At 40.1% G+C, this 24,228-nt stretch overlaps 2 protein-coding genes across 10 annotated transcripts in view; one reads left to right on the top strand and one right to left on the bottom strand.

The window, feature by feature from the left end:
* Positions 1-786, top strand: part of SLC15A2 (solute carrier family 15 member 2) — a 30,122-nt gene extending 29,336 nt beyond the window's left edge. Inside the window, exon 22 of the mRNA XM_006215741.4 lies at positions 6-786. Coding sequence (XP_006215803.2) covers positions 6-182 — 177 coding nt within the window. The 3' untranslated portion in view covers positions 183-786. The remainder of the gene's footprint in view (positions 1-5) is intronic.
* A 7,255-nt stretch (positions 787-8,041) lies between these two features.
* ILDR1 (immunoglobulin like domain containing receptor 1) overlaps positions 8,042-24,228 on the bottom strand; it is a 38,610-nt gene continuing 22,423 nt past the window's right edge. For 3 of the 9 annotated variants that reach the window (XM_072964100.1, XM_072964107.1, XM_072964138.1), the window contains 2 exons: positions 23,311-23,442; positions 19,796-23,091 (listed from right to left, as the gene is read on the bottom strand). In XM_072964100.1, the coding sequence (XP_072820201.1) occupies positions 22,202-23,091; positions 23,311-23,442 (1,022 nt within the window). In that variant the 3' untranslated portion in view covers positions 19,796-22,201. Of the gene's footprint in view, positions 13,193-19,795; positions 23,092-23,310; positions 23,443-24,228 lie in introns of those variants that run through there. The other 6 variants (XM_072964101.1, XM_006215743.4, XM_072964128.1 and 3 more) reach the window with 4 other exon arrangements.

Genomic DNA, 24,228 nt, shown 5'->3' with positions numbered 1-24,228 from the left:
TGCAGTGGGCCGAATTCATTTTGTTTTCCTGCCTCCTGCTGGTGGTCTGCTTGATCTTCTCCATCATGGGCTACTACTATGTTCCTATAAAGCCAGAGGATATTCAGGGCTCAGCAGATAAGCAGATTCCTCATATCCAAGGGGACATGATCAACCTGGAGACCAAGAAGACAAAGCTCTAATGGCCCCCTGGACTCTGCCTAGACCCCAGTTCCGGGCTCTGGCCTTGGCCATTACCCATCTTCAACCTTTTTTTACTCCGATGTGGTTAGAAGAGAGAAGTAGAATCATATCTGGGCTGATCTCCTCCACTTTTCTCCCATGATAGAGGCATTTCTAGGACTGGGTTTTCCACTACGTTACAGCAAGGCCACTTAGGCTCCATGTACCCCCATCTATCAGTGAACTCAGTAAACCTTGTGTAGTGTTGCTGAAGCTGGCCTGGTATCTCCAAATGGCCATGAAAAACACAAATGTCTAACTGAGGTTAGTCTCTGGTTATCAGAATTATGTGGGAATTGATTTACCTGCCATTCAGAACTGGTGACACTACTTTTTGAAGTGCTGATTTAAGGGCAAAATTGCAAGATAACAGAGAAATGGTATTTCAAGTTTCTTCATTACCATTTCAAGTGTTCTGTTTACAAGGACCTCAAGAATTAATATGTCTGGTATGATCTGGCCCAGGGGCTGGCTTTTCAGCTTATCCAGGTTTGATAAGACCTTAGTAAATGCTTCAGTACAGATAGTAGGAGACAAAATGACATTTTATTAACCCACAGAAGATACATCTTTCTGATAATTACAATATTTTATCTACTAACCCAAACATCCCCTTTTCAGTACTGATAGATCTTTGGAAACTAAATTAAAGATAGTAAACATGATTCTGGAAAACAACAAGTATAAATTGTGCAAGTCCTGATGAGCCATTCTACAGTGTAAGTCTTCTTAGGGACTATGATGTTTCAGCTCTAGATTACGCCCTCCTGTGGACAATTGTGCAGGAACTAATTATAATTTTTCAACCCTGGCTTTTCAATGTTGTTGGGCCAGCTTTTTCTTTTTTTTCTTTCCTTCTTTTTTTGTTTTAGAAACTCAAAACCACACATATTTATTCCCTCACCATCCTGGGGGCCACGAATCTGAAATCATTGTCACTGTGCCCAAATCAAGGGTGGGCAGGACCACACTCCCTCCAGACAGCTTTTTCTTATTATTGTATCATCTTGCTTATTGCAACAAATATTTAATAACATTATTTTCAAGAATACAACTCTTGTTTTTAGTAGTATTCCCTTCAGCCTCAAAGTAGTAGATCTGTTTTGGTAATGTTTACTTTTCTCATAATTTTAAAATGCCGTTTCTTCATTTAGGCCCTGTTTATTAAAAAAAAAAAGTTATATTAATACTCTAGATTTGAGCTTCTAAAATGTCAATGCTCAATGAGGGTGGGGGGAATGGTCCCATATCAGGATTCTGCCAAAATCTGGGGGTTGAAGGAAGGAATGGTAGAACACGAGGGGTTTTTGTTTGTGTTGGCGAGAAAAGTTGAGAAGTACTACCTTGCAAACAATGAATGAATCAGTGGACAGATATGGGAATATCATGACCGTACAGTGTATTTCTAGGGAAAAATGTTCTGTCCTAGACAGTCTCATTTCCATTGGTTTTGCTCCATTATTCTCATCTAGAACTGTGTTGAGTCAGTCTCCCACTGTAAACGTAACCAGAAAAGTTGCTCCAGTTTCCCAAGCTTTAATACTTTAGTTTTAGTGACCAAGTTTTCAGAAGTACTTAAGTGGCAGCACCACCATCCATTTTCCACAGATATCTTGATGTGAACCTGACCGTCCTTCTTTAGAAGATATTCTATTCATTTTTGAGCAGCTTTAACTCAATCCATTCTGTGAACTATTGTTTCAAGAGATCTTAACAGTGTTCTGTGAATAAAAGTTTCTATGGATAAATGAATTTTGGGAATGAAGCATATTATATCCTCTTCTTAACATCTGCATATTAAAGATTCTGAGAAATCTTGCAGTAAAGACACTTTGTTTCGCCTAACATGGCACACGTTCTGCAGAACACTGGCTTGGGAAAAACTGGTACACAATTCTTTATGTTGAACTAAAAGCTTCCTCTTTGAAATCTACCATTGCTTCTTTCCTTCATGGCTAACAAGAATAAGCATAAACCCCTCTTTTATGTAGCAGGCTTTTTGCTATTTGGGGAGAATTTTCATGTCACCTCCCCAGTCGAGTCAGTATTCATCAAGCTAAAGATTCTCAGTTCCTTTCATGGCCCCTCACAGGGCATATTCTAGTCTTTTGACCACTCTTTTTTCACCTCTTCTGAAAAATACCCTTTGCCTGAACTGCAAGCGTGGGTCAGAATCTCTCTTAATACGTGGTATCTGGAGCCAGATATGTACAACATTCCAGAAGTGATCAGACCAGAAGAACTAGAACCTGCCTGTCTCCAAACAATGCACTTCTGTTAATGCAGCGTTAGGTAACTTTAGATGTTTTTGGCAACTACATCACAATGAAGGCTTACATTTTAATCATATGGTTGGCTAAAACCTCATTTTTTTTAAGGAGAGTCATATTTTTATTCAAATACATCTTTGTGTTTCACTATAGGCCATTCATCGAGTTAGATATTGAAAAAACAAAGATGAATAATCTACTATATCTGTGTGCAAATTTACCTCACTAATCTTGACTGACTGTTAAAGATTTTAGAGAGCACAAAGGGCTTGAGGAAGTAATGATATATTGAGGAAGAGCAAGAAGGACTAGACGACAGGACTGGAGTAGGTAAGGTGTAAAGTGGTGGAGGATGCAGTCAGAGGAAGCTAGGGACCAGATCATGTGGGGCCTTGTGACCATGGTAAGACATTTTGATGTTATTCTAAGTAAGATGTGAAACCGTTGGAGGTTTAGACTATAGGAGTGGCAGAATCTGATTCTCTATTTGAGATCACTCTGGCTACTAAGTGGAGAACTGTCTGTAGACAGGAAAGAATGGAAGCAGGGAATCCAATTGGGAGATACTTACAATAGTCCAGGAATAAAACGTGATTGTTATTTGGACAAGGTGGTAGCAGTGGAGGTAGGGAGAAGTGGTTTGACTTGGAATTTAAGGTAGGACTGACATGATTTGAGTATGGTTTGCATATACGGTTTGAAAGAAATCAACGCTGACCCTTTGACTTGGGGGCTTTAGTAATGAGAATGATGGTGCAATTTCCTGGGTGCAGGGAGACTAGGGTAAGAATAGGTTTAGAGTGTAAAGTAACTAAGAGTTTTGTGCATGTTGCCAATAAGGTATCCAATTAGAAATGTTGAGCTGGCAGTTTCATGAGTCTGAAGTTCAGATATGAGGCTGAAGCTGGACATGTAAATTTGAGAGCATCAGCATTTAAATGGTATTTAAAGCCATGACACTGGAGGAGATATTCTAGGAAGTGAATGTATGCCAGAGAAGAGGTTCAAGGACTAGTCCTGGGGTTTTCCAACATTAAAAATCTGTAAGAGGAAGAAGATCCAGAAAAGGTGATGAGAATGGGTGATTTATGAAGTAAGAGGAAAACCAGGAGGATGTGATTTAATTATACATTCTTTATTACAATTAGACAAAACTAAAACGGAAAAAAAAATTCTTTGACCTAAAGGAAGCACATGTTCCTATTAGGAAACCTCGGTTCTGGTAATTCCTATGTAAGTTCTGCCCAAATCCTTTTGCCTCCACAATTTAATTTAATTTAATGGACCTTTTTTTTTTTTTTAAACCTGAAAGGCATATCAGAAGCTATGGGAGAAATAAATGGGTATGAATAAAAAGAGTCCCCTACTCTTAAGAAGTCTGCAGAAGGAAGATAAGGCATGTACCTCAATAACTATCATCTAAATAAAAATGTAATTGTTTAGCATCTTACTTTTCACATGCATTATTTCAATCCTGTTTACTGAAGATAGAATGTTACCTATACCAATTATAAAATGTTATGAAAAGTCATAAAAAGGAGAGATTATTTCTGGCCATGAGAATTAGGGAAGGATTCACAAAGTAAGCATGGAGTAGATAGCATTTTAAGCTTGACCTTGAAGGTGACTAGAATTTGGTCATAGAAGCAAGGGACGAGAGAGCATTCTAGGTAGAGGGCCCATCACAAACAAGCAAAGGTGAAGCGGCAGGAAAACGAAACGTTGGGGAAATGATGAGTAGCCTGACCTGTGCGGCGTAGAGGTGCAGAGTAGTGGGGGGGAGATGAGGTTGGAGAAGCAGCAGTTATAATAGTATGTTAACGCAGTGAATCAGAGTAAATGGATCTAGTCTTGACCCCTTCCTGATGTCCACCCTCCATGATTTCTTCTCCCAGTAAAATCTTAAAAAGAATAAAATGCAAGCTCCTTACCCTGATCTGTAAGGTCCTACATGAAGTGGCTTTTGCCTAACCTCATCATTATCATTTTCTGCTCCTTTAACTACTACACTACCACTACTCAGACTTTCTCTGATTCTCGAAACATATCAAGCTTGAACCTGCCTTAGGATCTTCGCATTGTGTGGAAAGTTCTTCCCCAGATCTTGGCTGGCATTTTCTGTCACTCAGTTCTTAATATGTCACCTCTACATCACCTGACCTTTCAATTTGAGATAGTCACCTAGCATATCATATATAAATATGAATTTCTGAGGACACAAGAGTTAGTTCAGTCAGCAAATATCTATTGAGCTCTTGCTATGTTCCAAATGTGCTATATGCATGAAAGACGTAAAAATAAATGTAACACAGTTCTTGCCATCAATGAACACATAACTTCTCAGTTTTCAGATTTTTTTCTTCAAAAACTTTATGTCTTCCTAATTGTAGTATCTGACTCTCATTCTTATTCTGGCTTATCTTCTGCAATCATTTTTGGCATCTTCCACATCCATAGGCATAAAAATTAATATCAAGGTTCAATTCTTTAACCCCTTTTTAATGCCAATGATCTCCATTTTATCTAGGTGAGGTCTTTTCTGATGCACTACTGGGATACACATGATTGCTCCAGTCTCTCAACCTAACTAGTGGTCTGTGTGTTATTTGGTAGAAGATAGTTATCATTTTCTATGTTGTAGCACAGGTATGTTGTGTTGTTTTATTTCCTCTGCTCAGCTGCAGGATCCTGTGAGTTACATTTTCATCAGTTTAAAATACTTTCTAATTTCCTTTGTGATTTCTTCTTTAACGTATGGGTTATTTATAAGTATTGCTTAATTTTCATACATTTCAAGATAGTCTAAATTATCCTTTCATTATCGATGTCTACCTTAATTCCACTGGAGTCAGAGAATATAGTCTGAATGAAATGAAATTGGTTGAGGCTTGTATAAAGGCCAGTATATGATCCAGTTCGGTTTTGGTAAACAGTACATGTACACCTGAAAAAATACACATTCTGTCCTGTCAGATGCTATACTCTATAAATATCAGAGCAATCGTCTCTGCCGTGATTGTAGATTTGTCTACTTTTAATTTTGTTTTATATATTTTGAAGCTATGTTGTATTACATGTGGATTTATAATTATTATATCATTTACAGTGAATTGGTTATTTTATTATCATGTCATTTCCTTCTTTATCCCTGCTAAAGCTTCTTGCCTTAAAATCTACCCTGTCTGATACTAATATAGTTAAATCAGTTTTCTTTTGGTTAACATTTGCATGGAATATTTTTTCCCATCCTTTTACCTTCTATCTTTCTTTGGTTTTATATTTAACATGTGTCTCTTATAGGTACCATATGCTTTTAAAAAATCCAATCTAAGTCTTTCAGTTGAATATTTAGTCTGTTCATATTTAGTAATATAATTATTGGTATATTTAGATTTTGTCTTCCATTTTGTTTGTTTTCTGTTTAATTAGCCTGTTTAATATCTCTTTTGCTTTCCTTTTCTGCCTCCTTTTTGAGTTATCAAATATTTTTTGTTCCATTTCCCCTACTATTGGCTTTTTTTTGGTTATGTACATTCTTTTTTAAAAAATGTATTTAGTGATTACCCTTCAGATTATTACATACACCCTGGGCTTCTTATAGTAAATACACATGATTAATTTAACTACTGCCCTGGCAATTCTTGGATTTTAGAGCATTATAATTCCATTTATTCTCTTCTTTTTGTATTGTTTTTATGCATTTTAATTCTACATATATTTTGGACCCCGCAAAACAATATTACTATCATTGCATATGCTCAATATTCATTTAGATTTATTCATGTATTTACTCTTTCTCTTTTCATTCCTTCCTGCATTTCCATGCTTTTATCTGAGATAATTTTCATTCTTCCTGAAGAACTCTTTAGTTGTTCTTTTAGTGCAATTTCTTTGGGAATGCATTCTCATTTTTTGTTAGTCTGAAAAAAATATTTCTCCTCTATTCCCTCTATCCCCTGAAGTCATTAATTTCTGGTATACAGCATAGTGAGAGACATATATATATATACATATATACATATATATATGTATATATATATATCTTTTTCATATTCTTTTCCATTATACGCTATTACAAGGTATTGAATATAGCTCCCTGTGCTATACAGTGGGACCTTGCTCTTTATCTATTTTATATATAGTAGTTAGTATCTGCAGATCTGCAGATCCTCTATTATTGAAGAATATTTTTGCTGTATGTATTTTGAGGGTCTATATTTCCAGCTTAGTGGTTATTTTCTTTTACATCTTGTATTCCAACTTCCATCATTGTGTTAAAAAGTCAACATCAAATCAATTTAAATTGAAGGTAGTATTTTTCACCTCCTAGCTGCTATAAAATTTATCCTTTGATCTTGGTTTTTATTATTGTTAACAAGATGTACCAAGACATGCTCTTCTTTATGCTCAACCTGCCTGGGGTTTGCAGGTCACCATGAATCAGGGGCTTGATATCTTTCATCAGTTTTGGAAAAATTTTAGCCATTATCTCTTCAACTATTGATTCTGTCTTATTTCTCCTTCTCTCTTTCCATTCCTTCTTTCTCCCCCTCTCCTTCCCTTCCTGTCTCTCTCTCTCTCCTTCTGGGACTTTGACCTTGTGAACACCACTGTGGTGGGGGAATCAGAATGCTGTCGTTGGTTGACAGATGAACGTTCAACTCCCGGCTCAGACCCACATAAACTATAATGGGGGAGATAGTTTTTCCATTGGTGTTTGGCTGAAGTAGGATTGGTAGTAGAAGAAAAAAATGTTTTCTATTCTGCTAAACTGCTCTTTTTCTGGTGGTTCTTTGGCTAAGGAGAACAGCCATTATGGAGGACTTTTTCGGTTGCACCTATTGGTGGTTCCAGTTCGTAGGCTTCTCTACATCCTGTCTGAGATACACAGGCAACAAAAAGAAACCTAGGAATTCCTGTGAGTCTGCTTTCTAGAAATCTAAGCACAATGTGTTTGTTTTGTTGACCTTTTCTTTCCTCCACAGACTATAGTACAGGTCTTCATAAGGGTAAGATTAACGCTTCATATGGCATCTGGGGAGGATTTATAAGGTCCTGTATGGTCCCTGAGAAATTACACGTCCTGTATGGTGGCACACAGACTGTGCTGCAACGTGCAGCTTGAGGAGTGGCCTCCTTTCTAGGCTGCGCCATAACAGACAAAGCCAGCACAATTCTCCTTTAACATGCCTGTTTTCTGCTTTGTTCTGGTGCCTTCTGAGACATTAGGATCTCTAAAAGAAGTGGATTTCATTTTAACTAAAGGTAAGTTCCTTATTGCTCTGGTTGGAGAGAGAGCTTTGTATTGTTACTAGAAAAACCACGGAGCCTGGAATAACAAACTCTAGTTTGAATCTCTATTTACTACTGTGGGTCCTTTTGCAAAGTTTCTTAGTCTCTCTGAGACTAGAGTAGAGGGTGATAATAAGTGTTAATAGAGTTTCTCAGAGAATAAAATATGTGCAAAGCTTTGGGGATACAGTAGGGACTCCATAAATACTACAATCTACTATGTTAAGCTTTAACGCGTAGGAAAGGAAGTTCAGATCTTCAGTAAATTAGAACTTTATTGTTGTAAATCTACCCTCACCTAACTCCAACTATAATCTTTACAGTATTCAATTACAGAAACTCAAAAGGAGGCAGAATACTAATAATGAAGCACAGCATCATATTTCTTTCACATCCTCCACAGAATCCTCCCAGCCCAAACCTCTCTTACAGAACCTCACCAGCCACGACCCAGAGGAAGGGAAACCCTAGGTATTAAGTGACTCTGCCATCTTTGGAGATGGGACCAAGGGTGGAGCATCAGCCCAAGTAGGGCTCATCAGAATCTCTCAAGAGTTTAGAATTGAGTCAAAGGTTCAGAGAGCCAGTCAGATGGTGTAGGGCACTCAAATTGAAGGATGTGTAGGTTGTTGCGGGGCAGGGGTGTTGGCAGCATAGCTAGTTTTGTGTAAGCAAAAGTTACACAGGGGTGAGATTAGAATCATGTAAAAGAAGGTGGTCAGCTGAGAGGACAGATGAGCAAATACAGAGAGAAAAGCTGAAGTATGAAGGCACACAGCTTGTAAGCGAGACAAAAAGAGCAACAACAGGAAGAGACAAAAACAGACAAGGGAACAGTGAGAAAGAAAAGGGGACAGGCTGTCAGGAACACAGGGGACCCAGGAATTGGAACGGTTATCCTAGAAGAATTCAGATGACTCTAGGAATCTGTTAACTGCAAACACTGAGAGCCTCTGTTGCCAGCAGAGCAGCCCCTCACTCCTGATTGATGGTGATCCTCCCTTGCTTGAAGACCCTGTAATGACCCTACTTGAGGTAATTACCGGGCAAGTGAGTGCCAATTCTCTTCATGCCCTACCCAACTCCCCTTCATTGCCTCCACATCTGCGGCCAGAGGAAGATCCTGAAATGCCTGTGGGACCAATTACCAAGTCAAATTTGGGAGCAAAAGGCTTGCATGATAAACAAGTTACTAAACTGCACTAATGTTTATCAGCAAAAACCTGGAGGAATGTACATGGAACCAAATTATGAAGGAACTACACCAGAAATGGAGGAAAATCATTTCAGTTAGGCTGACATTATTACATAGTTGCACTTACCAGAGATTCTGGATTCAGTGTGCTATCACATGCAGTTGGTAGAATTCTAATTATTTTATCTTTTGTAGACTGAAAATTGGATTCACTTCTGGCCTATGATTAGTTGAAATGCCAGAAATCTCTTATAAAAGAAGGAACAGAAAGACTTAGGGAGATGACAATGTCAAAGTGGACTTGTTATGTATTAGCCACTCAAGCCGTCCCAGTTTGAGGACATAGCTGTCAGAAGAACATTGAGAAATGCATTAATGAAGGTAGTACCAGCATATTTGAAAAGCACCACAGTGGCTGTCTTCTATAGGTCAGAGATGAAGGTGGAAAATACTGATATTGAAATAGGTTCTATTATTTCAATAAGGATGATGACATCTTGGGTTGGCAGAGATAAGTAGCACCAAATTACCAGAGACAACTTGGGCTGGTTACTTTAATAAGAAGGACCGGTGTGGGTAATCATAATGGTTTGACCCACAGGAATATTTGGCACTGAATAATTGATCATAGGGTCCCTAGCACTGAAATTAGGAGGGTCATCATGCTTACCTGGGTAAAGAAAAACTCTGAAGTAAAGGCCTTTTGGTGAGCATTTACACAGGACACACACATTCTCACACTCCAAGTTCACTCTGAGAGATCCCTTCACATACCTCTTTCCCAAGACCAACTTGTTACCAATCCTCATAGCTTATTCCTTTCATGGTCCTAGCTGTCCTGCCAAATCAGTAGTCCCTATACATGTATTAGTCTAGAGCTGCTCCACAGGCCAGCTTTCCTGTGGGCAAAATGGACAGTAAGTCGTCCTGTTTAAAATTCTGCCCACCGGATGGAATTCCCTGTTCTTTTACTAAAGAGCCACTCCTTGTGGGGCTGCTGCATTGCAGAAGTCATCTCCAGTTGTCATGAAAAACCGTCTATAAACTAGGCTCTGATTTTTTTCTTTTTCAGTCAACTGGCCATAGAGAGCACTTCATGTGGCTTAAGCATAAAATGAGGGCAGGATGGCAATGCAACTGGAGTAGCACACCAGGAGTGAGAGCCACCTGCTCATCCAGTTTACATTGGCTCAAGCCCAGTCCCAAATATACCACATGATGAAAGAGTGTTGCTAGGCATGCCTGACCCTATGGCTTGGTAGATCATGTTGGGCAGCTGGTATTCTACAGCCAAGTGAGTGTTCAGTCTCTACCACAGCCCAATAGCAAGCCAAGAGCCACCTCTCAAAATAAGGATAATTTTCAAAATAGGCATGATTTTGCTCCAAAATCCTCTGGGCCTTTACTCTGCATCTCCCATCAGGGCTTCCACAGAGTCCACACAGCATCTTGATCAGTCATACGTATTTTGCAAGCCACTGGACTCAATGGTCATAAATGGGGTGACCATGCAGTCTATCATCCAAACTAGGGCAGTTCTGAGAGTAAAAGGAGACACTAGTAATAAGTATCCTGGGACAACAGGCAGGCATAAATTAAAACTATCTTGAGCTGTATGGCCATCCAGAGTCATAAGAGCCAAATGATTAATTTGTTTACTACGTGTCCATGACCAATCAGCGCACACTGAAAGATGAATCCAGGAAATTTTGATAGAGAACTCTCAATTGTAAGATATCCTGGATTAGGCTATTAAATTTCAAAGTAAGAAATCTTCAGGTGTTCAGACAGAAAAAGTAAATATTTAATAAGTTTGTGAACTTTAGCATGCATGAGAAACACCTGAATGGTTTGTTAAACCAGATTACTGGATTCTATGCTCCAAGTTTCTAATTCAGTAGCTACAAAGTGGGGACTGAAAATTTTCATTTTAATGAATTCCCAGGTAATATTAATGCTGCTGATCCAGGGACCATACTTTAAGAGCCACTGATCTACAAAGAAAAAAAAAAATCCCCGTAGACTGTCCTCACGTTTTTCCACAGCAGCATTCAATACCAAAAGATAATGGAGCAGTTGGTACAATATTCTAAAGAAAAAAATTATACCAAAATTTGATAGAATTCTTAGGGTCACTGACAGCTTTCATAAACATGAATGAACTTAAGGAAGATTGCCTTTATGAGAGAACCTCTTGCAAAAGCTGTGTGTGATGAAATCCAGATAAGAAAAGATGAATAAAAATAAAGAACTCGGGGATGCAGAAGCTGTGCTAAATATAAAACAAATACTAATTATGAGAAAGATGACTGTAAAGCAGGTTATAAATACAAACTTTGGTAAAATAATACTTATGTATATGAAGATAGAATAATATATCTCATCTATAAGGGATGAAATACGTAAACCAAAATTTGAGCCTCTGTTTAAGAAAGGCATCGTCAACTTTAACTTAAAAGGAAACTAAACAAGATCAATAACAGGTCCTAAAAGTACTTTTTAAATTCAGACACTATGTTGTAAATCACTTTTTTTCTGCTAATAGATTCTAGAGGGAACGATATATTATTTATGACCTGAGTATCGAAAGGAAGGTTGTATTTACTAATTCAGGTTCAGATGAGGTCTCCAGTAATATAAAACCTGACTACGCCCTATCTTACCTACGATTTCTCTCCTGTATTTTCCTGCTATTCAAGGTAAGGAAATGAAGACTCTTGTGCTGTCAAACTGTCTAATGATTAATCTGAAATGTAAATCTTTGTCAAGAATTATGAAATATGTTTGAGATAATGAAAAGTCCAAACACCTGACTAGTTCCTGTCTTGATATTTTGGAACTTAAAATGAACTTTAAGAACTCTGCCCATGACACACCCCAACAGAAGTGCAGCATTTATCTCTACAGAATTATAAAAGACCAGAACAGCTTTTGATTTAATATGGTCATCCTTCTGCAGAAGTTGGAAAATATCCTGAATAAAAATTATTTCTTTTTCAGGTTTTCTAAATTAAATGTAACTGGGAACTTTATTTTGACAAAACTAAATTGGGAGGTGAGGAGCAGAGAGATTAGAGGAAATATGAGAGTTGCTAGCATTCTCGTATTTACACCAAGAAGTCCATTTGAAACCTGGGATTTTAAAGCACAGTGATGCCAACTGTGCACCATTTTCCTTTATCTTTTTTCATAATCTGAGGTGGGGAGGGGGGCTCTTTAAAAAAAATCCTGGAAATGAAAGACTTTAACAAAACCTCTAGTTTCTTTCACTTCAATTTCTTGTCTTCTGTTAAAGAAAAAAGTTTTCAATTAAAATTAGAATTCATTTGAACACATTTTAAAAGGATTTTTATCACTATATATGCAGAGAAAAAATTTTGGAATGGTGTTCATCTACTATACTTCAGATTTTTACTGTGGTATAGTAGCCGTATCATAGGATTCATTCCTTATAAGTGTACAATTTAATGACTGTTGTTCCCAAGAAGCATTTAAAATGGTTTTAATGGATAAATACTATATAAGAACATATAAATTAGATGTAGGGGGGAAAAAAGAGGAAAACAAAGGACAGGAATAAGACTGGTACAAAACTGCCCCTCTGTGACTTTCTACACTTACAAGAAGTAGCCCATGAGAGGGCACATGGCTGGAGTTATTTCCTGCGCCATCTCTGGGTGGACCCTCAGAGGAACTCAGGACCAGTCTTGGGGACGGTAGACTCATAACATGGAAGGATCCTCTAGATATGCTATAGGGAGAGACAAGTTTCCATGGAAATCTCCCTGTCATACTCCATAGATTTCCTCTTAAAGATTCCTCACTTTGAGAATGGCCATGGTTCTGAGCAGTGTAACACAGTTGAAGACCCAGGCTACTAAGTTCCTGAGGGATCACATCCCAGTTAGGGTTCATTACAAGTCAGAGACTATCTAAATATGCAGAGTGTGAACCAAGGATAAAACTAGAGCCATTAATTCCTCAAACTTTTAAAAAAAAATTCTATTTGATTCTCAGAATCTAACCCAAAACCATTAGCTACAAACTTATGGTTAGATACAAACTCTCAAGTCAGCTGGAAAGTCCCTCCCAAGTCAGCTGGACATCTCGGTGATGCTGATGACACTCGGGAGCTGAGAAGCAGCCACAGAAGTAGTGCTGTGTTCAGTGACTAAATGACCACACTCCTTCCACTATGGGAGCTCTCTCTTTCCTGGGGAATAGAAGAACACAGAAAATCCAGTCAGCTGGGCTCTGCTGTCTAGGTATACAGTACACATGTGGGCTTGATTTTGGTGCAAATCCTTGGTTGAGTGGTGGCTTCTGGGACAGCAGATCTGAATCTAAAAATTATTTCTTAATTCTTTGTGAAGCCCCCTGGCTTAGATTTCTCATCTTTCCTACCTCTCTGGAGCCTCCCTCAAACACCTTTAATTTCTGAAACTTTCTTAGAGTCTCATTCACTCTGCCTCTTGCTGATTTTTAATATCTTTAAGTCTTAGAAAAAAAAGGTACCCTGTTCCATTCATCAGTCCTGCTCTACCATTTGTCCATAAAGACATGGCCCAGATCTCCTTTCCCCATTTATATTCTCCTTAACCATTTGTTCTCAGCCCTTGTCTAAAAGGTTTAGCTTCATACCTTGGCATTTCTCTGAAGTTATTTTCAGAGATCACTAATTACCTCTTCCTGACCAAACTCAGTGCCTTTTCTTCAGAAGTTATTACACTTGATCTTTCAGCTTTCTCATCTTAATCTAAAGGGCTTCAAGGACTATAATTTACATTTCCCATATTTTTCTAACTATGACTGAAGAGCCCACAGGCACTTCTAGACACACCTGTAGACATGGCCCAGCCCTCCAGAGGCCAAAACCCAACTCCACCTACCAGTGGGCAGGCACTGGCCTCTGCCACCAGAAAGCCTGCCCAAGCCTGTAGATCAGCCTCACCCACCAACGGGCAGACACCACAAGCAAGAAAACTACAATCCTGCAACACAGGCCAGACCCCACTCTGACCAGCCGGGCCCTGGCCTTGCCCATGAGCAGGCCAATACAACCTTCGGGACATCCTGGACCCCATACCCAACTGTGTCAGGAACCACCTTCCCCCATCAACAATCTAAAATGAGCTCTGGTGTTCCTGGGTCCTGCAGCCAGACTCCAGGAAACAGTTCTGCCTGCCAGCAGTCCAGCAGTAACCCCAGGATCTAGCTTTACCTGCCAATGGGTGGGCAACAGCCCCAGAGTCTTTGGGACCCTGATCCCACCCATCAGTGAGCCAATACTAGCCCCAGGGCCCCCTAATATTCTGCAACCAGCCACCTCATGACTAGACCCCACTAAACAGCAGCCAGCAGCATCTGCACAAGGCACAGCCTGGCAACCAATCAGACTAGGGACCAACCCAGCCTACCAGACCGCTCACATAGCCGCCACAACAGGACTCACAGTCCTCTTAAAGGGTACCCCTAGAGCATATAGCATGGATATTAAGATGGGGCTACACTGCTAAGTAAGACACATAGGATGCCTCCTACAGAGGGCCACTTCTCCAAGGTCAAGAAATGTAACTAACCTACCACATACATAAAAATACAATTAGCAACTTAGACAAAATGAGGTGGCAGAGGAGTATGCTCCAGATAAAGGAACAAGATAAAACCCCAAGGGGAAGGTATAGTTAAAGTCGTGGAGTGCATACTTGGCATGCACAAGCGCACAACTTCCTGGGTTCAATCCCCAGTACCTCCTCTGAAAATAAATAAATAAACCAAATTACCTCCTCCCTGACCCCTCGAAAAGACACACACACACACACGCACACACAAAACCACTATAGAGGACAGCATGGAGGTTCATTAAAAACCAAAAATAAACTTACCATGTGACCCAGAAATCCCACTCTTGGGCATATATCTAGAGAAAAATACAATTCAAAAAGACACATGCACCCAGCATTCACAGCAGCACTATTTACAATAGCCAAGGCATGGAAACAACCCAAATGTCCATCGACAGATGACTGGATAAAGAAAATGTGATATATTTATACAATGGAATACTACTCAGCCATAAAAAATAAAATAATACCATTTGCAGCAACATGGACAGACCTGGTGATTGTCACTCTAAGTGAAGTAAGCCAGAAAGAGAAAGAAAAATACCATATGATATTGCTTATATGTGGAACCTAAAAAAAAAGGACACAAATGAACTTATGTACAAAACAGAAACAGACTAGGAGGAAGAGTATAGCTCAGTGGTAGAGTGCTTGCCTAGCATGCACAAGGTCCTGAGTTCAGTCCTCAGTACCACCATTAAAATAAATAAACCTAATTATCACCCTTACCCCCAAAAAAATGTGAGAAAAAAAAAGAAAGAAAGAAACAGACTCACACACATAGAGAATAAACTTATGGTTACTAGGTGGGAAAAGGAGTGGGAAAGGATAAATTGGGAATTTGAAATCTGCACCTCTTAGGGAGTGATGGAAATGTTAGCTATCTTGATTGTGGTGGTGGTTTCATAGGTATATACATCTATCAAAATTCATCAAATTGTACATCTGAAATATGTGTATTTTACTGTATAGGAATCATACCACAATAAAGGCGTTTAAAAAATACTCAGAATAAGAACTAAGTGGAGATAGGCAATCTACGTGAGAAAGAGTTCAGAGTAATGATTATGAAGATGACCAAAGAACTCAGGAGGAGAATGGATGCACAAAGTGAGAAATTACATGTTTTTAACAAAGAGTTAGAAAATACAAAGATCAAAGAGAGATGACGACTATAATAACTGAAATGAAAAATAGAAGGAATCAATAGTAGACTAAATGAGGCAGAAGAATGGATCAGTAAGCTGGAAAACACACTAGTGGTAATCATTGCCACAGAACAGAAAAAAGAGAAAAAGAGTGAAAAGAAATGAGGACAGTTTAAGAGACCTCCAGGACAGTACCAAGTGCATGAATATTCACATTAAAGGGATCCCAGAAGAAAGAGAGAGAAAGGGCCTGGGAAAATATTTGAAGAGATAATAGCTGAAAACTTCCCTATCTTGGGAAAGGAAGCAGTCATGCAAGTCCAGTAAGGGCAGTGTCATACAGGATGAACCCAAAGAGGAACACACCAAGACATACAGTAATCAAATTGACAAAAAAAGAAGGTAGGTGGGGGGAATACCTACAAAAACAAACCCAAAACAATTAACAAAATGGCTTAAGAACATTCATATCAATAATTACCTTAAATGTAAATGGACTAAATGCTACAACCAAAAGACACAGACTGGCTGAAAGGATTAAAAAAAACAAGACCTGTATGTATGCTGCCTACATAGAGACTCACTTCAGATCTAGAGACACATACAGACTGAAAGTGAGGGTGTGGGAAAAGGTATTCCAGGCAAATGGAAACCAGAAGAAAGCCAAAGTAGCAATACTTATATCAGACAAAACAGACCTTAAAATAAAGACTGTTACAAGAGACAAAGAAGGACACTACATAAGGATCGAGGGGTCAATTCAAGAAGAAGTATAACAGTGGTAAATATATAAATATATATGCACTTAACATATGAACACTTCAATATACAAAGCAAATATTAACAGACATAGGAGAAACTGACAGTAACACAGTAATAGCGGGGACTTTAACACCCCACTTTCATCAATGGATAGATCATCCAGACAGAAAAATCAACATGGGAATACAGGCCTAAACGAACACATTAGACAAAATGGACTTAATTGAGATTTATAGAGTATTCCATCTGAAAAACTGAAAGCATTCTAAGATCAGGAATAAGACAAATTCCCACTCTCACCACTTTTATTCAACATAGTTTTGGAAGTCCTTGCCACATCAATCAGAGAAGAAAAAGAAATAAAAGGAACCCAAATTGGAAAAGTAGTAGTAAAACTGTCACTATTTCAGATGATATGATACTATACATAGAAATTCCTTAAGACACTATCAGAAAACTACTAGAGCTAATCAATGAATTTGGTAAAGTTGCAGGATGCCAAATTAATATACAGAAATCTGTTGCATTTCTACACACTAAAAATGAAATATCAGAAAGAGAAATTAAGGAAACAGTCCCATTTACCATTGCATCAAAACACCTAGGAATAAACCTACCTAAGGAGGCAAAGGCCTGTACTCCTGAGAACTGTAAAATGCTGATAAAAGAAAATGAAAACACACAAACAGAAGGAGAGATAACACTGGTGTTCTTGGATGGGAAGAATCAATATTGTTCAAATGACCATGCTACCAAAATAATCTACAGATTCAGTGGAATCCCTATCAAATTACCAATGGCACTTTTCACAGAACTAGAACAAAAAAAAAAGTTTAAATTTGCATGGAAACAAAAAACCACAAATATCTAAAAAAATCTTGCAAAAGAAGAATGGAGCTGGGGGAATCATGCTCCTTGGCTTCAGACTATACTAAAAAGCTACAGTAACCAAAAAAGTATGGTACTGGCACAAAAACAGACACATAGATCAATGGAACATTATAGGAAGTCCAGAAATAAACCCATGCACTTATGGTCAATTAATCTACAACAAAGGAGGCAAAAATATATACTATGGAAAAAAGAAAGTCTCTTTAATAAGCAGTACTGGGAAAACTGGACAGCTACATGTAAGAGAATGAAATCAGAACATTCTGGGAGAAATCAGGGAGGGTATAGCTCAGTGGTAGAGTACATGCCTAGCATGCACAAGGTCCTGGGTTCAATCCCAGTAAACATCAATAAAATAAACAAATAAGTAAACCTAATTACGCCCCCTACCAAAAATAAATCTCTAACACCATATACAAAAATAAACTCAAAATGGATTAAAGACCTAAATGTAAGACTGGATACTCTAAAACTCCTGGAGGAACACATGGGCAGAACATTCTTTGACATAAATTGCAGCAATATTTTTTTGGATCTGTGTCATAGACTAATGGAAGCAAAAGCAAAAATAAACAAATGGGACCTAATTAAACTTAAAAGCTTTTGCATAGCAAAAGAAACCATAAGAAAAATGAAAAGACAACCTACAGAATGGGAGAAAATATTTGCAAACAATGTGACCAATAAGGGATTAATTTCCAAAATATACAAACCACTTAAACAGCTCAATAAAAAAAGGGGCAAATGATCTAAATAGACATTTCTCAAAAAAAGGTATACAAATGGTCAACAGGCACATGAAAAGATGCTCAACAGCGCTATTAGAGAAATGTAAATCAAAGCCACAATGAGGTATCACCTCACACCAGTCAAAATGGCCATCATCAAAAAGTCTACAAATAATAAACGCTGGAGAGGGTGTGGAGAAAAAAGGAATCCTCCTACACTGTTGGTGGGAATGTAAATTGGTACAGCCACTATGGAAAACAGTATGGCTGTTCCTCAAAAAACTAAAAATAGAACTGCCATATGATCCAGCAATCCCACTCTTGGGCATATATCCAGAAAAAACTCCAATTCAAAAAAGATACATGCTTCCCAATGTTCACAGCAGCATTATTTACAAAAGCCAAGACACTGAAGCACCTAAATGTCCACTGACAGATGAATGGATCAAGAGGATGTGGGGTGTGTGTATGTATGTGTATATATATATATATATATATATATATATATATATATATAATGGAATACTACTCAGCCATAAAATGAAACAATGCCATTTGCAGCAATATGCGTGGACCTAGAGATTATCATACTATTGAAGTAAGACAGAGAAAGATAAATATCACATGATATCACTTACATGTGGAATCTATAAAATAATACAAGTGAACTTACTTAAAAAACAAAAATAGAGTCACAGACATAGAAAACAAACTTATGGTTACCAAACGGGAAGGTGGGGGGAAGGATAAATTAGGAACTTGGGATTAACAGACATTATACTACTATACAGATAAACAACAAGGACCTGCTGTATAGCACAGGGGACTATATTCAATATCTTGTAATAACCTATAAATTACAAGGATAACAATCTGAAATGGAAAAAAAAATATATATATATAACTAAATCACTTTGCTATACAACTGAAACACTGAAAATCAACTATACTCAGTAAAAAGTTTTTCTCGGAAAGAAATGTTGAATGAATGCTCTCTGCCACAAAGGAAAGCAACAAAATGGGGCAAAAGGAACAGGGGTTTCTAAGAAAAGACATGAAAGAATAGACATTTTATTAAAAGTAGAAGAAAGCATCCCAACGTAAAAAAAAACTTATTAAATTAAAAGTCAAGAAAAAAGAAAAAAAAACTTAGATTCTCTACAGAAAGTTTCAGTTTAGCTTGGAAAGGAAAGAATGCAGTAGTTTTCTCTTGTATTAGAAGAGGTGTGCACAGGCCAAGTTTGGCACAAATCAGAAATGCCCTGGGAAGCCCTTTCTGATAGAACAAGATCGGAGAGAAAAAGAATCAATTTGAAGGAGACCAGGAACACAGGAACTCAGTCTGAAACAGCTGGAGTTTAAAGCTTGCTATCATTGCTTATATTTCTGAGGTTGTAGTCTTTGGTGGAATGAAAAGACCACCAGACTCACAGTGAGATCTCAGCTGGAGTCCTTGTTCTGGAGTCAAATGGGAGATGCCTCAACACAACCTCCCTTTTCTCGTGGGCACTGGGCAGAGAATACTCCTTACCTAATTCAATTCCCATGAGATTATTTACATGGAAGGCCTTGTCTTTTGGTGTCTACTTGTTAAACATTACTCTTGAGAGAGAAGATTTCATGTGAGCCAAAAGATTTTTTATTAATTGATAAATACTCTAAATATTTAATAAAGTATTTTAATAAGTATTTTGTAAACACTTACTGTAAAGCTGTAACTATTGAAAGTTTGATTTAAGAAAATAGTGATACATCTTACCAATTCAAATAGAGAAACTTCAAGTTATACATAATCAAAGATCACCATCTAGTGGCCCAATTGTATTATAACTTCTACAGTTAGCTACAAGCTCCAAAGATTTCAGAGGCTAGGAAGGTGTGTGGAAAGCATCCAGCCCCACCAAGGAGAGGAGCAAGGAGTGTGATTTTGAGCTCACTAAAGGCATTCAAAGTTCAAATTACAAATGAAGCAGGATGCCCTTCAAACAAATCAATCTTCCAAATCAAGCTTTGGTCCTGGGCCGCTGGTCACTTAGAATATGAGTGGACAGCTGAATGTGATAAAGTGATAACTCTTTTGGAGATAAGCTCAGAGATCCAAAACAACGAAGGCCTTTAAAATTATCTTAAGTGAAACTGCCTCTCACAAGCAACTTTATAATAGAAAATTTGGTTTGCTTGTGATAGAATTATGGGTGGGTACAACTTGATGACAAAGGAAATTATAATAGTTTCAGAAAATAAAGAAGAAATAAAGTCACAAGAAAACATCATTTCCCCACGTGATTTTCTTCTCTCTAATGAGGCAGCATGAGTTACTGAAAAGGGCATAGGCTTGAGAGTCAGAGGGCTTTGTTCAGATTCTGGCTTCATTCCCTAATGGCTGTGTGACCTTGGGCATGTTACTTAACCTCACTGAGCCTCACAGGGCTGTTTCAAGGAAGGAATGAAATAAGGCTTAGAAAGGGCTTATCCCAGCATCCAGAACATAACTGGTGTTCCCTACTCTCACTTACAAGAAATCACATAATTTAATTTAGAAGACTATAAAGAAAAGATTTACAAGAAAATAGGGTTTGGATTTGAGGCCAAAAGCTGGCTTTTAAATTACATTTTTCTGTTAAAAATGAAGATAAGAGACTATGTAGTCACCATATAACCAAAGTAACAGCGGCTGTCCTGTCTCTGGTTAATTCTGTATTTTCTTTCAGGATGTAATTTTCTTACTGGTAACATGGAAGAAAGAGAGGTATCCACTGTAAAATGAACGTAATAGTGTAAACCTCATAGGGTGCTGAAAGGATTAAATAAGACGTTGCATAAATGTCCACGGCTCAGCACCACTTAGTAAGGATACTACCAGGTTTCATTATTACTGGTCTTTGCCTCTCTCATGGGACATCTGTGAGAATATAATTGCCATTGATTATTTCAGAAACGCCTGTGGGCCTTGTTTATCTTCCTCACGAACCACTCTCACCAAGGTTCTTCCCTAGAAAGACCAGAACTGGGGCTTTCATAAGATGCCTGTTTCTTTGCACACACTATCCAGGGGATTCGTTTTAAAACAAATCACAGCAGAACTTACATTTCCAAATGAGAGCTGTGTCCTTCAAAGCGTGTGAGAGATTAAAATTCCTGTTCCTCTGATACCGCTCTATGCTGGGAACTTCCCTCAGAACCTACTACATATCCCTTTATCTCAACAGAAGCAAAACAGAAAAATTTTCTTTTGTCAGAGAAACAGATTTTAGTGGGTAGCTTGTAAGTTGGTTCTGAAGGCAGTTCATGAATATTTTTGAGCAATGGCCAGCATAACTTTGCAAAGTGAAAACACAGAAGGAATACCATTTTGGGGGTATATTAATTACAAGATGATTTTTTAAAATCACATCTTAAAAGGAAAAAAGGCCTATATTCAGAGGCCCAAAAGAACTACATCCTTCTTCATGCCCCTTTCAAGCTTATAAGTTCTGACACTGGCACCTTGCCTGTTCACAGAATTCTAGTTTTGACCCATATTTGGGATAGCAGGGTTTGTTTTTTTTTTGTGGGGTTGTTTGTTTGTTTGTTTGTTTTCTAAATCACTTTAACGATACTTTCTGGGGTGGGGGGCCTCGTCCTTTAATACAACAGGCCCTTGCACACTGACTTGCAGCGCCGAGAAGCGGCACGAATGTCCTGTCAGGGGGTGTTCTAATCTGGGGTATGGAAATTGCTGCTAAGAAAAGCAAAGCAGCTAAGACAGGAAGTAGCGCCTTAGCCGCGAAGACCCGCTGAGTCCCTGCTCCACTACTCACAAGGTGCTTAAATTTTTCTGAGCCTGGTTTCCTCACCCGTGAAATGGGGTGACCCTGCCCGACTGGCCTCTGGGGACTTTGATGAGGGCTGGGGTGAGCTGGAGGGTGAGAAAGCACTTCTTAAGCATCAAGCCCTGAGCTGCTCCTCCGCCCTCGGCACCCCTGGTTCCCTTCTGGCTCTACAGGAGGCGTCTCACCAAGCCCACGGGGCCAGCCTGCAAAGGAGGAGGAGGGACCCTCTGCAGAGGCGGCAAGTGAGCTGGCCTGTGTCAGCCTGGTTCAAGTGTCCTTTCCGCCCACGCCCGACCCTCAGCAGGATGCCCCAGGCTCACCGAGCGCCTCTCCACACTCCCCTTTTTCCTGCCATCCTTGCCTGGGGAGACATCCAGTGAGCGGTAGCTGGGTGGCTTCTCTTCAGGCCAGTTTGGCGATCGCGAGCGGCGGCGGCGGGCCCCCCGGTTCCGGGGCTGCCTCGCCTTCTCCTCCTCCTCCGAGCTCCAGCTCCAAGAACTGAGGCCCGAGGGCGGGGGCGGGGAGTAGCTGCGGTTCCTGCGCCTTGGGTGCCCCTGGGCGCTCCCCCGAGGGCTGGGCCTGCGGGCTCTCTCTAGGTAGCGGCTCCGGAGAGGGGGGCGGTTGGGCCGCCAGCGGGCCTCACTGGACAAGGAGCCGTCGCTGAGGCTGTCCCTGTCCAACCAGGGCGTGGGTGACCCGCGCCGCCTGGAGCCGCGGTGCCTTCCACGCCGCGGCTGGTCCAGCTCCCTTTGCTCCAACGCCCAGCGCTTGGGCTCCCGGTCCTGAAACTCCCGGTGGAAATCAGAGTAGTGGTGCTGCCTCCTCCCCCCTCTCAGATCCCAGGGTCCAGGGGAAGGCGAGGGGAGCCACTGCTGGCGGGAGGAGTTGCTGGTCCTCCGCGAAGATGGCAGGTCTCTGATGAGCGGAGGCAGGTGGATGATTCTGCGTTCCACGACCTCAGACCCCAGGGAGGACAGCATGCTGCAAGGATGGCCAGATCTGGCTTGGAGGTCATGGGGCAGAGGCTGGGCTGGGTTGAGGTTCCGCAGCTCTTTCTCCAAATACTCTAGGACACCATTGGTGATGGGAGGGCGAGCAGTGGTCTGGGTCATCGGCATCTCTGGGAGGCTGGATCGCAGGGACAAATCTGAATGAAAATAAGGATAAGAACATGCAGAACTTCTGGCCTAAAACACGCTCCTCAGAATCAGGGCACCAAAATGCCACCTTATTTGGCTTGCATACACCCCCTCCCATCATCAGTCATAAAGATGCACATCATATTGGTCATGAAGGTCCCGATGCAGCCCATGCTTCTACCCTTGCCCTTTGCCCTCTCCCACCCCAAATCTCTAGCAAGGTTTACCTCGCTGCAGCAGTGCGTTCATTGGATAAGATGAAAACGGGGAGCTCCTGTCCGCCCCCCAGTACAGGGGTTTTTCCACCATCTGAGGGCCTAGCGCCTGAGCCTGCTTCATGTAGCGGTGGCGGGCCAGGGCTGCAGGGGGGAAAAGGAGAAATGCAGACCCTCAGCCACGGCAAGGCCCACACCTCCCACTTCACTTCTCTCCACCTAGCAGCCTTACCAAGAGGCCAATTTCTCTCCTCCAGTTTTACTGTGACTTCTCTTGCCTGGGAGTCAGAGTTAAGGGAAGTAGTGAATCAACTGTTCCCCTGGGAAGGAGCTGGGAATAAATTCCGTAAGCAAGATGCAACTCCTGCACCCTAGGAAAATACACTCTTAAAGCTTGGCTTCCTAGTCTTGAAAACATTTCATCATCCTGCTCATCCCCTAAGTCACCTAAAATGTATAGGTAGACACATAGACATTAGCAGGCAATGAAAATTTCAGGCAGCAGGCCAAATAGAGAAGGTACAGATGCAAAGGGCTTGGAGGAGGCTGTGAGTCAGGGGCAGCCAGAGAAGCTCAGGACCGCCTGCTCAAAGTGGAAAAAGAAAACAAGAGGGATGCTGAGGTCAATAGGCCGAATTACTGGTAAAGAGAGAGGGACTGAGGAACTCTTCTAGCTGGTAATGCCAGCCCTGGGTGGGAGAAAACCAGGGGGAAGTAGGCAGAGAATGCAAAAAGCTGAAGTGGATCCTCTCTGCTCTTCTCCTCACTTTACTAAGTACTGGGGTTTTCCCTAAGTAGGGGGACTCTCAGGGGTGGGGTAGAGGCAGAGAAGGGAGAAGAGAAATACCATTTCCTTTCAGGGCAAAGAAAATGATATGAAAAAGCAGCACAAGGGATCCATAGACATGTTTCTCCAGTCCCCTAGGTGCC

The sequence above is a fragment of the Vicugna pacos genome, chromosome 1 (genome assembly GCF_048564905.1).
Source record: "Vicugna pacos chromosome 1, VicPac4, whole genome shotgun sequence".
Classification (NCBI taxonomy): Eukaryota; Metazoa; Chordata; class Mammalia; order Artiodactyla; family Camelidae; genus Vicugna; species Vicugna pacos.
Note: the sequence above shows the minus strand (reverse complement) of the source record. Positions and strands in the feature narration are given on the sequence as shown.